At 37.4% G+C, this 14,927-nt stretch overlaps 1 protein-coding gene across 2 annotated transcripts in view; it reads right to left on the bottom strand.

The window, feature by feature from the left end:
* Positions 1-200: 200 nt before the first annotated feature.
* The window catches only part of LOC145672874 (regucalcin-like), a 47,832-nt gene continuing 33,105 nt past the window's right edge, over positions 201-14,927 (bottom strand). For both annotated transcript variants that reach the window (XM_081742053.1, XM_081742052.1), the window contains exons 6-7: positions 9,607-9,719; positions 201-534 (exon numbers count right to left, since the gene is read on the bottom strand). In XM_081742053.1, coding sequence (XP_081598179.1) covers positions 289-534; positions 9,607-9,719 — 359 coding nt within the window. In that variant the 3' untranslated portion in view covers positions 201-288. The remainder of the gene's footprint in view (positions 535-9,606; positions 9,720-14,927) is intronic.

Raw genomic sequence — 14,927 nt, 5'->3', positions numbered from 1 at the left:
TATAGCGAAAGCTCGGTTTGTTTTTGAACACAGCTTATAATTACACAAATGTTTTGAAAATCATATCTTAGACTGTAACAATGTTATTACAAATAAAAGATTCAGCTATATTTTTGTTCTAAATATTTAGTAATAATTATCGAAAAAAATCCTTACATTGACAACTTGTTCCTGATTAAAAAAAAAAAAAAAAAAAAAAAAAAAAAAAAAAAAACTGCAATACACAAATCTTTAGGTCCTTCATTTCATGGATTCTACCAACATCAGTTGACAAATTTTGTTGATAACCTATAATTTGTACACATTAAGACGAGCTGGTTCATTACGGTATCCTTTAACTCCAAGATTGGTGATACGAAATACAGATCCAGCGTCGGGTTGTTGAAGCAAATCTTCTTTTGACAGTCCGTATTTAGCAGTTGTCACGTAAAGTTCATCCAAGTTAGGCCCTCCAAAAGTTAATGATGTAATCTGTGCGATTTGGAACGGGATTCTGTAGAGTAACTTCATTGTTCTGGGATCTACTTGTATCACCTATAAAAATAGAACATACTGAAGTCAAGATGACTGCAAAGAATTCAACAAGAAGACTTCTTATATTTATACAGTGAAATCTCCTTTATTACTATTACACAAAAATTTCAAGTAATATATGTTGTGTAGAGCGGTGGTCTTTTTGAAAGGAATTCGATCGTTTACCAAAAATTTTCTAATCAGGGAGTTAAGTCAAATAAGGGGGAGTATGATCTTGTATGTTATGTCTATGTGTCAGTGTTCGTAGGTTTTCTTAAGAAACCCATTGACAATTTGCCACCATCGATGGCGGACTGCCTCCTACTTCAGCTGCCATGCCGCCAACATAGGCGGTATTAAAGCAGAGTGTGGACGTTGCTCGCTTATGCCGTTTAGCAACTCTTTCCTGCTGGTGGCCCGCCAGCGGCGATAGCAGCTATTCCGCTAAGGCTAAAGTGTCCGCGATGCAGTTTTGCAGCTATTTGCCGTGGCGGCCCGCCAGCGACGATAACAGCTTTGCAATGTTGCCAGGTCTCCAGCTCGAAAAATCGCTACTGTGCCGTCAAAATTCCGCCACGTTCCGCTACCCTTACTGAAATTCCGCTATTTTTCGCTACATTATAAAATTAAACTTGAATGGTACCAAAAAAAAAAAACCCGCTGTTAACAAGACTGCAAAATATTTACTTTATCCACACCGGGAACCCTTGATTAAAAGGTGACGAGCATATCAGGACATTATGGGACTAGTCTTCAGTAATCAGAGAGATATGAGGGCATTTTAGGATTGGCCATTAGTAATCAATGACGTATAGTGAAATTTTATGATTGGCCCTAACATATTAAAATTTCTATGACGGGAAATATTTATTACATTTTTTATGACGGAAAATATTTATTAGATTTAATCTAACTAACAAGGTACAATCGCGAAGTGTCCCCTCGGGATTCGTCTAAAATTGATTTAAATGCAAAGTTCTCCGCGGCCTAAACTGTATTGTACTAATTCTAGCGGTCCATACGAGTAATTTGCATATTTATGGGCCTTCATATATCCGGAATTCATACACTACTACAACGCTTGGTCACAAAATTGCTTTTAGTTTCTTTAGATGTAACTGAATATGAATGTGGGCATATGCAAAACAAATCGGATCAAGTGTCATATGCAAAACAAATCAGGATTGCTTCTCTGACACGTATTATTCACACCAGCAGCCATCTTGGACCCGCCATATTGGATTCAAATTTCGGTTTTTTAAATGGGAATACGTACATGTGATACATCAAATTCATTCAAAATTTTCGCGGAAATTCATTGGTGTAGTGAGTTTTACGGTAGCTTGTACCATTTCCAAGATATTGCGCGTTAAATGTGAGGCACTTCACAAGTTTAACCATTAAAAAGTTGTGCAGGGCCTCGTATGTATATATGATCTTTTACGTGATTTATTGTTGACGAAATGTTTTCTGAACGTACATACACACAGACGTAAATAGGATATGGTAGATTTTCACCAAAATCTGGTCGTATCTAGATTTACATTAGGCATTTTGTTCGTAATACAATACTTCCTTGTTCGTAGTATAACATGGAAGTAATAACAATCACTCACAGAAATGTTGTAAGATTATGACACCAATGTTGTAGAGTTTGTTTATACCTATAGTACTTTTCCAGTTAGAAATTGTTTTGATTTGTCAACATCAAAAGCGTAAGCGTAACTGATATTATTCTGCAGTGTCTATTCGCGAAGTGCCTAGAGAGATTTAACATGTAATATCTCGCAAATGGTACAAGCTACAGTAAAACTCACTACACCAATGAATTTCCGGGAAAATTTTATATGAATTTGATGTATCACATGCACCTATTTCCATTTGAAAAACCGAAATTTGAATTCAATATGGCGGATCCAAGATGGCGGCCTGTGTGGATAACATGTGTTAGAGAAGCAGTGCTTATTCAATTTGTTTTGGATATGCCCACATTCATGTTCAGTTATATCTACAGAAACTAAAAGCAATTTTGTGACCGAGCGTTATAGTAGTGTATGATTGAATTTCGGGTATATGAAGGCTCATAAATATGCAAATTAGCCATATGGGCCGCTAAAATTAGTAGAATACACACTGAGCCATGGAGAAGTTTGCATTTAAATCAGTTTTACATGAATCCCGAGGGGACACATCGCGAATGTACCTTGTAAGTAAAATCTTTGATTTTTATTAGAGATATATCATAAATTCAGTTCACCTAAAGACAGTTCACCTTAAACGTGGCTACGAACCTGTTATTAATACACTTCTCAGCATACAATTTCATTTTAAGAAGCACATTTCTTGAAAACAAATGTTAGTACTTTTTTCTCAAATACATGTACACTTTTGGAAAACTATTTTATGGAGTTAAATGTAAATAATATAGGTTGAGAAATATGGCAATTCCCGTGCAGGCACGTATCCGCAGAAATTCTATTGGGAGTGATCTCTAAGTTTTTTTTTTTCAATTAGAGTCTAAATTCAGCCTGAATATAAATTGTATATCAAATTTACATAGAAGTAGGAATTCCAGGCCATCTCTTGTCCCCATACTCTCACCCCTTCGTAGTACCTATTTGCATAGTGCTTTCCGTTATTTCAAAATTACAACATTTTACTTAAATAACTTGTGGTTTAAATTAGCAAACTGTATAGAACTTTAGTTTACTCCGTCGATTATGTGTTTTTTTTGATAACCATATTTTAGATATGAGCATTCATATTTGTAGAACCACATATTATTTGGTAGACAAACTAATAAAACTGTTAAATGTAAATAATTTGAGTTTTTAATTAAGAGCACGATTAGAAACTATATTTACTAGTAGCTGAAATACCCATTCTTCGTATGGGTCAGATAAAATATCTATGCAAACAAACTGAACAACGAAAGAAAAAATATCGGTCATTTTCTACTACTTTTACATAGCCCGGTAAACGTCCTCTGAGACCCTCTGGTTCGAAACGCCTCCGAACCCCACTCGATAGAAGCTGTATTTGGAAGTCAGCGCCTGCGGGGTAATCACCATTCATCTCAGCGACCGAGAAAACTATGGATTTGACACTAATATCGGTCATTTTCTACTACTTTTACGTGTCCCAGTAAACTCCCCTCCCTTGAGAAGCCCTGGTTTGAAATTTAAAAAAAAAAAAAAAAACGCTTCGTCTTGGTCTTGGTCTGGAGCCTGGACCAAGGTACCCGTGACCAAAATTTGGTAACTATAGGTCCACTCGTCTGGTCCCCAGGTCGCACACAGACAGACACACAAACAAACTCTATTTTATTTAGAACGGTAGTTTATCTTTTAAATATATCTTTTGTTTATCGTCCCACGTTATGCACCGAAGCTAAACGGTGATGATACGAGGAAGGATCGGAAACTAAGGTTACAACGCCGATATTTCTAGACTGTCGTCTTTATACAGGAATAAGGAGTGTGCAGTAATTTTAATACATAGAGTTGGCAACTGTGCAGTAATTTTAATACATAGAGTTGGCAACTGTGCAGAGTTTTAGACACCCGCCACCTACGGCGCAAGTTGCAGGTAAACACAGGTGGTGACTCTTTTGGAAAACTATTCTCGCGAAGAAGTCTGTTCAGTTATTCGATATCTCTGGGCGAAACTTGTAACCGCGGCTAAAATTCATCGTCAGCTGGTAGAGGTCTACGGAGAGACTGTTAATATCTCGTCAGAATGTGGCAGAATGGTGTCGACGATGACGCGTGCCCAGAAGACAACCACGTTGGTGAAGTAGATTCGCTGAGACATCATTGACAACCCTTCCTACTGCCTGGAACGCGCCCCAAACGATTTCCACCTTTTCCCGTACTTGAAGGAGCACGTAGGAGGCAGTTGCTCTGCTTCAGATGAGAAGGTGAAACATGACTGAACACGTAACCAAGAGGGAATCTTCAAACTCATCCCACAATGCGACAAGTGCCTTAACCGATATGGAGACTATATCAAAAATAACTTAATATATAATAACTTAGCGATGGCGTAACTAGCGATACCTGTTAGCATAAGTGTTTGCTATGTGTTGGCTACATTGGTTATATGAAACTAGCAGAGTTCACCCCGCTTCGCTGCGGTCACCCCGGAACGCAATAAACTTTGTTACTTAGATAATTTTTACTTTTTCGCTTTCAAGTGATATGATAAAAACCATAGAAGATTGCAGTAAATGTTAACATTATATCGCCTGTCATTTATGTTAACCCGCCCCGCTTCGCTGCGGTCACCCCGGAACGCAATAAACTTTGTTACTTAGATAATTTTTACTTTTTCGCTTTCAAGTGATATGATAAAAACCATAGAAGATTGCAGTAAATCTTAACATTATATCGCCTGTCATTTATGTTAACCCGCCCCGCTTCGCTGCGGTCATCCCGGTGCTGGCATATTGTAAAAGTGTCTGTAAAAATAAGCAAATCAATTAAAAAATTTTAAACAGAAGATTCAAGCTATTTCCGCTGTATATCGCCTGTCATTTATGTTACCCGCCGAGTGACACGGTCATGCGGGTTGCATATAAATACGTTTATTTTTACCTATGATGAACTAATAACAAAGGATTTGTACGTTATGGACACTTGAATGGTCAATTATCTCAAGACACTGGTAATTAAAAATTAAAGTGATATGATAAAAACCATCTAGGGTCCAAATCCTAATAACCCCCCAAAAATGAAAGAAATTGGTTCAGCCGTATTAGCGTGATGAGCGGACAAAATTTTGTACGTTCTCTTTTATATATATAGATAATATATAAGTGTTTCGCTGCAGGTTTTGTAACCTTACTTTCTGATGAACCTTCGTAAGATGGATAACTTAGGGAGAGTAGAATAGAGAAACTGAGAGGAAGTGGGAAAACCCACCCACATCATGTTGTCCACCACAAAGCCAACTTAGAGGGAGTTGAGTTGATTTTGAGTTTAACGTCCCGTTCAGCAGCGAGGCTATAAGAGACGTGGACCTACTGATTAACGTGGAATCCGAACCACATGAGCTCCCGCCGGGAATCGAACCCGGGTCTCCCACGCCAAAGGCGCGTACGCTAACCGCTTAGCCATGGAGGAGCTCTAGAGGGAGTTGAGATCGAGCAAATTGGGATTGATGCGAACGATTGGGAACCATAACTTACACTCTATTGGAAGGATGTTATTGCTTAAGTGATGGCAAGGAATATAGACTATAATTTACATTGTATTTGAGAGGTGCTATGACTTTATTCTGATGAGAGGTGGAGACCAGGCCCGTATCCAAGGGGGTCAGGGGGCCGGCCCCCCTAAATATTTAGTGGCCCCTCCTAAAATTTTCACGGTAGGCTTACAAGTGAACTATAATATGGTGATGAACTATAATGTGGTTGGATCGCCCCCCCCCCCCAAACTTCGACCGGGCTCCCCTAAATTTTTGGCCTGGCTACGGGACTGGTGGAGACCATAATTTACAGTTCCACATTTTTTTGACACAATATTTACCATATTATATATCAAAAAAAAAAAAATTAGTACAACTATCATCCAGTTCATTAAGTTAAAATTATAAGAAAAAGATTGGAATTTGAGTTCAACGTCCGTTTCAGTACCGAAAATGTACTGTATAAGACTCATGGACTTTCAGCGGAATTCGAACCATGAGATCTCTTACATGGTCTCCCAATCGAATTTAAGAAAGAATAACAACACATTCCAAGACGCTTACATTAATATTGTAACAGAGCTGTTGGGAAACTCTTTGTAACTCACAAAATATTTTACAAGCTTTCGCTTTAAGTACTACAAAATAATGTTTTTAACTAGAAATTTTCGATCTAAAAGTATCTAGAACTAAAAGAAGAAAAAATACTGCAATTGATATTATTTGTCCTTTCTGACAGCTCGCTGCCTGCACGTGGTGCTCAATGCTGCTCAATGCTGAGTTGCCAGCTTTTGCGTTCTTCTCTTTTCAGTTTTACGTCCCACAATTATGATGGTTAGACTAAGGAGACGGTGATGATGAGAAATGAATGAAATGGTGGAATCATGAAAGTGGGAGGAAACGGGAGAACCCAGAGAAAACCCACGCACACGGTGTATGTCCACCACAACGTCCACACGGCGCAAGCTGGGATCGAACCAGAGACCCCAAGTCAGGTATTGGAACACGAAATTATTCACTGCAAATATATCCCAGTTTTATTAAATTAAACGACACGAAAGAGAACTAAAAAGAATTCTCTCAATAGCCAGCAGGTCCACTACTCAAGTTGGCATTCGAAAATTAAATGAAATCTTTAAGTTTTACGTCCCACGGTTATGCCGGTTAGGCTAAAGGAGACGGTGATTATGAGAGATGAATGAAATGAAGAAAGTGGGAGGAAACGAGAGAACCCCGAGAAAACCTACGAGCACGGTGTTTGTTCACCACAAAGTCCACACGGCGCGAGCTGGGATCGAACCAAGGACCCCAAGCACCGGAGGTGAAGTTGACATTCGACTACAACAATGTGAATTCGTTTATTTTCAAACTGACAACGTGCGGAAAGGGTGCAATGTTTACCATTGCAGAACAAGAGAAATGATTCATTGTAATTGGCTTAACGTGCTGTTGCCATAGAAACAGTTCTTCTTACCTGATTGTTATGACCACGTGCAGGAAGAGAAAAACAGAGGAAAACAACTGTCAGAAGGGACATGTTGAATCAAATGCACTGTAATACAGTTATCCCGTAGACAATAAATGGGCTGCCAGGTTCTAAATGGGACATCGTATTTTAATACTCGTATGTAAAACTATCCAAATCATAGAGTTCAAGTATTCCGGAGTCTGACTGCTAGACCATCGCGTTTGTTTTGTGTCTGCAGTGTTAATATGCAGTATGTTCTTAGAGTTATTTAACAACATTATAGTGACAGCAATCTTATGATATTCCTCCCTCTGGTCCAACCCTGAGATAAAAATAATAATATTAGTCACTATCATAGGCATTCTGCCATTGTTCGTAGCTCACTTGCCACAACTGGGAAGCTCCCATGCTCCACGGTCTTCCGCTAACCTCTTCTTCCTCACGTATGATTTCTCTGTTTTAATATCGTCCATTAATTGTAGTCTTCTTCGCCCTCTCCCTCTCTTTCCTGCCACATACCCTCTAGCACATCCCTCATGATACAGTTCCTTCTTACACAACCAGTTTCTCTTCCTCTTCTTAACCATTTAATGGGCAGTTTTGCTCTCAAGCAACATCGCATTCTATTGCGTTATCCGCACGAATTATAACTTCAGTGATCATTTAATTGGCATTATTGCTTTCATACAATATTCATATACAGGGTGCGGCAGAACCAACTAAGCAGTTTTAAGGAGCAATAAAAAGTAAATCTGGGTATATAGAGAAAAAATGTTTTTATTTTCTAAATTAATACAATATACCATTTTACATTCATTTAGTTTTGAAAATAATGTCAAGATTGCGGCCGTTAGCATCAATACATTGTTGCAGACGATCCCTGAAATTTCGAGCAGCTCTTGCACACATATTGCGGGTTATGGCATTCACTTCGTCAATAATCCGCTGTTTTACCTCTGGTAGGATGTGAGGGCGGCTTTTGAAAACCTTTTTCTTCAGATATTCCCAAAGAAAGTAGTCACAAATGCGCAAATCTGGTGACCGCGTAGGCCACTCGACATCACCCCTCAAGGAGACGAGGCGTCTCGGAAACATTTCTCTCAAAACATCAAGTGAAATTCGAGCTGTGTGAGCAGTAGCCCCATCCTGTTGGAACCACAAGTCCCCCAGTCCACGTTCTTCAACAATCTCGTCCATTCTGGGTTGCAGAAAATTTTTCAACATTGAAACATAACGTGTGGAATTCACTGTCACGGAAACTCCTTCCTCCTCAAAAAAGTAAGGGCCTACACGTCAAATTGTGATATGGCACACTACACTGTCACTTTAGGAGAATGTTGCGGTCTTTCATGAATAATTCGGGGATTACTTTCAGCCCAGTAGCGAAACTTTTGCTTATTCACGCACCAACTAAGATGAAAACGGCATTGTTGCGTGGAATGTTGAACTGTCGCCAAAAAGCTCGTTGTGTAGCGATCACAGATCTGTTGTTTTCATAATAAGCGCGAACGGCAAAACCACGATGTGCAGTGGTCCAGACCATATTAGCTACTGAAATGGGGTCAACGACTGAACAAAGGCAGACCACGTGCTACTGCCTACCCCCACCACAGCTCTCGCGGTAATCGATAGAAACTGCTTCGTCGGTTCTGCCGCACCCTGTACATGATTTGCGGGTCGCTTCTTTAGATACTTCTAATGTTCAACAAGGGACAGTGAAATTTAGTATTGTAGAAGCTTTATCTTCTACGTTTCGCGAAAGTTCTTTTTTATTTTTATTTTTTTATTTGTGGTTTCTTGGTTTGTAGGAAAATATTTCAACGAAACTGTTGGTAATTACTCAGAGTATTCTTATGATATTTTACCATAGTAGGGCAGTGTTGCTCAGTAGCTACACATAAAACCTTTTTTGTGGGAATGTTACTTTGACTTACATCCTGTATTTTGAAACCAAAGTACAAAAATACTTTAAAAATTATGAAATTATGATCAGGAAGACATGTTACAACCATTAAAGCAAACTAAATATTTTAATGGTAATGCTATCAATGCTTGTCCATTAAAGAGTTGATAATACCTAAAATTTTTCTTTTCTCCCCCACCATTTCTAACATCCTCTCATTCGTTTTCCCGGGAGCCGGGGGGCTCGACCCCCCCCCAAAGCTGATGTGGGCCTCCTATTGTATTTATGAATATACGTACAATATTTTGCATAATTTGAATGCAATTTGTCTCAAAATACTCATATATATACCTTCTGCATCTGAATGCCCCCCAAATTTGCAGAGAAATCAGCGCCCTTGACTCCACCCACCTAATTCTCTCCATTTTTCAGCAAATAAAGCACTGCAATAAATCTGAGAAATTACTTTAATCCTTATTTTATCGTGTGCAATATTGATTAATTCTAGTGAAATAATGACATTTGTATTAAATACCTCGTAACCACCAACACAAGCGATCCAAAGATTTCCATCTGTGTCGATCGTAATGCCATCTGGTAATCCTTGGACGCCATTTGCCTCAAAATCAAAGACTACTCGGGGGTTAGCTAGGTAAAAACATCAAAAAATTATTTAAAATAAATAATAAAAATATTAATATACAGGGTTAACCTAAATTAAATACCCAGATTAAATAAAAATTGTTTGTGAGGATGTGCATCAGGAAGCATTTAATGTTTTAGAGAAAAAAACTGTCTCCAAGTTTGAGAGCTTTCCACTTTTCTTTTGTTTTCATGATAGCTCTACCGCATGCGTATTTTCGAAATACACTGAACTCTAGCCATAGGAAGAAAAATCGTTTTTGGCGTGGGTTCGAACCCTGCCTAAGGAAGGTTTTTAAATTTTTTGTAACACTTCTTTCGTTAAAATAAGATTAAAAATAATATTCAAAAAGTGATTTAACGATTATTTTTTAAAATTTTCATTAAACTTCTTTCATTAAAATAAGTTTGCCCTTGTAGTATAAATCCATAGCAAAATAGTAGTAGTAGTAGTAGTAGTAGTAGTAGTAGTAGTAGTAGTAGTAGTAGTAGTAGTAGTAGTAGTAGTAAAGGTAGTAGTAGTAGCAGTAGTAGGAACGAGTTAGAATGAAATTCAGCATTCATTTGTTTCCGTGCGATGTTGTCAAACGTAATGCCTTCTGCTAGGGCTGAGTGTATTTCGAATATATGCCTACCGCATACCATGGACGTTTTTGGCATCAGCAAAGCAATATGGCTCTCGGTGTTGGATGCAGAGACGACACCAGAATGGAACCAAGAACAACGAGCGCCCACAGTGTCTAGATTTGGAACTATTTATACCCCAATGTTTAGTCAAGTAGTATTTAAAAAACTGCCCTTTTCAACTATATATAAAAACAACTGCCCCTCGAAATGTGTGTGTCCCTCCACTTGCACTGGCACGTATCTAGGATTTCGAAATGGGGGAGGGGGTCCGTGACATGAATACTGTGGTTATCACACCAGAGGCTCGATCATTCTAAACTATTTTATTGGCGACATATGTTGGTTTGTTAGGACATTAAAATGAGGATATGTTAGTATTTTTAATAATAAACTATGAATAAATCTCAGGTAAAAACATTTAAAAAATATTGAAAAAGATTTTACAATATCTACGTTCCTTCCTTTAGTAATTCAAATATAACAATTTTCCTTTCATTATGACCTCAACTATAATAAAAAAGTACATATCCCTTATTATAAAACATTCATATCCAATAATGTTTTGTCAAATATTTTACAATATCTGCTTTCCTTTCTTTGCTGAATGAAGTGTTCACAGAACTTTCTTTCCACATAACTTTTTGTTTTCATTATTCTGTCAATTACTGTTTGTTCCAAATGACAGGTTAAAGGAGCAGTAGAAAAGTGTTTCTGAAATAACATGTTTGATTCTGCAGAGAAGCAATGACGAAAAATTATGATAACTCATAAGAAAGAGTTTTTTTTTTTTGGCTTGCTGTAGCTTTTTATTTTTAACGCCGATTCTTCTTTTTCGCGTTTCTTTTTCTTTCATCCTTCCTTAATTTTTTTCATTTCTGGTCTCGATGGGGAGGGGGTCTGAATCCCTCGGACCCCCCTTGCCTACGTGCCTGACTTACACTCGTTCTAAGAAATTAAAGCTGGCGTCGCCACTTATTGGATTGGCCATTCAACAGATCAGAATATGTCTCTGATACGTTGGTCACGAAGAAGTCCGGATTTAACACAGTATCAAGTGACTACTTCTGAAGATACATTTATAATCGAGTTTCCTCTTCCCTTCCAACAAGTGCGGGTACTCTTAAACAATGTATCCCAGCAGCCACTGCGAATTTTGACATGGAAATATCGAGTACAGTTCGTATACGGTAATTTTGAAAATAATAATAATAATAATAATAATAATAATAATAATAATAATAATAATAATAATAATAATAATAATAATAATAATAATAATAATAATAATAACGGGACACTTTTCCATCACACCGGGAGTACATGGTATAATAAATGAATATTCAGCACTTATGTTTCGTTTTCGGCATTTTGAAGATAAATTAAATAAAATCAAAATACCTTCGTTTCACAGTAAATCAGTGTCATATAGTAAGCCGTCCTTCGTTGTTACCTTGTCCGCTAGTGGCACGATTCTCCTTACATAACAGTTTTGCCAAGCCAACTGGTACATTTTTTATGACGCGAGTTAATGCTCTCTTGCAATTACACGTTTTAAATTTAAGAATGAAAGAACGGGACAATTCTACGTTTCGAAGAATTTTATTGGGACGCCAGAACATAACTTCGTAATCAAGGACAATCCCATAACATGCGGGACGTGTACGATTTCAACGTTCAGACATATTTTGGAACTGGACTATAGCATTTATCATCGGCACAAATCTTTCTTCAACATTGGGAGGGGGAGGGGGTCTACAACGTAAACAAGTAAGACCGTTTTCATACTTTTTTGAAAGGGATATTGAAAATATTTATGAAGTTGAACAACAATGCTGTGAAGGATCAGAGGAGCAGAGTTGTCTTCAACATTGAAGGCGGGCAGGTTTGAGGTTTTATTCTGAGGAGAGGGAGATGACTCATATTACGGTAGATGAATCTGATTTCTGAGGTGAATCTGTTGTATATTATATATCAGGCAATGTAGATGAAGTAGTGAAAATGAAACAAGCCAAGGAACATCAATTACATTTCCCTTTTCTTTGTAGCAGTCGGACACAAATAACCACATTTCTCCCCCAAAAAACACACTTCAAATCAGATTATTAGGGTAGACAGTCCTCCCCAGTACCAAGATTGACGGGGACATGCCCCCTCATCCCCCGGGATTTACGCCAGTGGTATTGATATTTGTCGGTTACGAAAGTTACACACATACAACAGTTATATTTCAACCTTACAAGAAGGATAGATTCATCCAACATACCTCGTACCTCAGCAATCTCACTAAACTTCTTTCTTCTTTTATAACTTTGAAAGTGTCTATTTCTATTAAGGCTGCCCTGAATTTGAAAGGATAGTCGATCTTCAAATCCTTAACATATTGTAGTCTCATTGCTCCAGTAATGTGTTATATGAAGTTTAACAAGCTGGTAAAAATAGGTGCTTACAGAAGGGTTCTCAAAATAATGGAAACACCTGTCTTTGTAACACGGAAGATGTGTTAGAAGGTAACACTGAGGATGAATGTCCAGCGCCTGACTGGTAGTAGTAATGTGTTTAGTGGTTGTCTGTAGTATGTGAGATCAGGTAGAATAGAAGGGAATATTGAAGCAAACAGATAGTGATGATGATGATACAAAACGCGAGATTTCTCTGAGTTCCAAAGAAGCTCAATTATGAATCGGAAGCAGTGTTGCCAACAAGTTAATACAAAAAGTCGCTAAATAGGAGATGAAATGACTCCAATTTTGGGTGAAAAGTCGCTAAAAAAAATTTTCGTGGAATCTTGCCTCTTTCATATATATATATATATATATATATATATATATATATATATATATATATATATATATATATATATATATATATATGTGTGTGTGTGTGTGTGTGTGTATATATATAAGATACGTGATCAATTCAAACTATAGTACTATCTACGCTACAAAAACATGTATGAAGGACATATATAACTAATAATTATTTCCCTTTTATACATTTTTAACTTTATGATCAATTTTGCTTCAGCGAAATCAAAAATGAGTTTAGAAAAACGAACAAAATTAAAGGTCTAGGAAAAAATTTTACACACTTCACTTCTACTCTCGCTTCTATAAAGTAAAGGACATTAAAAGCTGGGATTGGTCCCCATGAGAAAGTTAGAGATAATAGCAATCAAAGTGGGAATATATAGATAAATGTTATGTACTTTCCCAGCTCGTCAACACCTGCATTGATTCAAATAAGCAAAAGGAATATACATATATCTGAAGTGATTCGAGCTAATAGTACTTATTTTAGGACAAGTTGTTCGCAGCAGAAAAGTCGCTAGATTTGTAGGTAAGTCGCCAAATCGTCGTTCCAAAATCACCAAAAAAGTCGCTAATCGGAAAAATTATTTTTTGTCACTATCCTGGAAGGCGAATCCCCTAGATTTAGCGACTTTTCCCCCAAATTGGCAACACTGATCGGAAGTCAACTGGTGGGAGTGTATTAGATGTGTTGCGAGGATCAGCGTCCATGGTTATGACAGCCAATAGAATTAATGACTAAATAACGGAAGAGAAACCTCAGTGAGAGCGACCGCAGCAGAAGTGACTCCGGAAATCAACTAGCTCCTACAACAGCCTACTAAAGTAATCACGGGTTAACATGAGTTGAATAACCTCAACTTGCCCGGTTGGGTCTTCATTTCGAAACATACTGATCCTCAACATATAACGATACGATCATAATGATGTTATCAATGATCAGAGGCGCAATATCATAATGATGTAATAATATTATCAATCTGTACTTGTTTTATGAATATGATCAGAGGCGCAATAAGTGAGCAGGAATATGTATTGAAAAAGAAAAAGTATGTTGATTAGGTTGTCATGGATATATAGTAGGTTGTCAAGAAGGTATGATTGTTATGAAGATACATAGTTGATGACACGAAGATATATATATATTCGACAAATATTTTGTGATGTAGTGGATACTTGTAGTCATCTTTCAGAATAAAAGAAGTGTAAGCTTCTAATATCTTATAAAAGTCTTTCCGATAATATTATTTAATAATATAGAAACAACAATGCTTTCGCAACAAGGAAATGATGCCTTGTGCCAGAACATGCCAAGTATAGACTGCTGATGATTGAAAACGCCTTATATGGTTCGATAAGCAATGGCGACAATACGAGAGGCTGTCGAAACTGATTGGTACATTACAATGTTCACCTCATGAAGAATTGTATATTCTTCTGGAAACCTTTCATTATATAAATGCATCTCCTTCGCGCCGAATTAGGGCTGTTCTCCAGGCTAACTATGGTCCCATATCATTTTAAACAAAAAAAAAAACTTAGCCTAGCATTTTTTAGGTGTACCCATTATTTAGAGAACTATCTGTAGTTATTATTATTTCAACAGTATTGTTTAATACAAACCTTAAAGATCTTGATTTTATGAATGTAAAAGTAACTAGGAGGAAACGTTTTTCGGTGATTATTCCTCGATGGTACATCGGATTTTTTATTTCGACCTATGTTGTCACTCAGCACGACATACTCTATCAGCGTGCTAAGTTTGGTTGAGATCGGCCAA

Source organism: Thermobia domestica, chromosome 16 (genome assembly GCF_964235325.1).
Source record: "Thermobia domestica chromosome 16, izTheDome1.hap1.1, whole genome shotgun sequence".
In the NCBI taxonomy this organism is placed as follows: domain Eukaryota; kingdom Metazoa; phylum Arthropoda; class Insecta; order Zygentoma; family Lepismatidae; genus Thermobia; species Thermobia domestica.
Note: the sequence above shows the minus strand (reverse complement) of the source record. Positions and strands in the feature narration are given on the sequence as shown.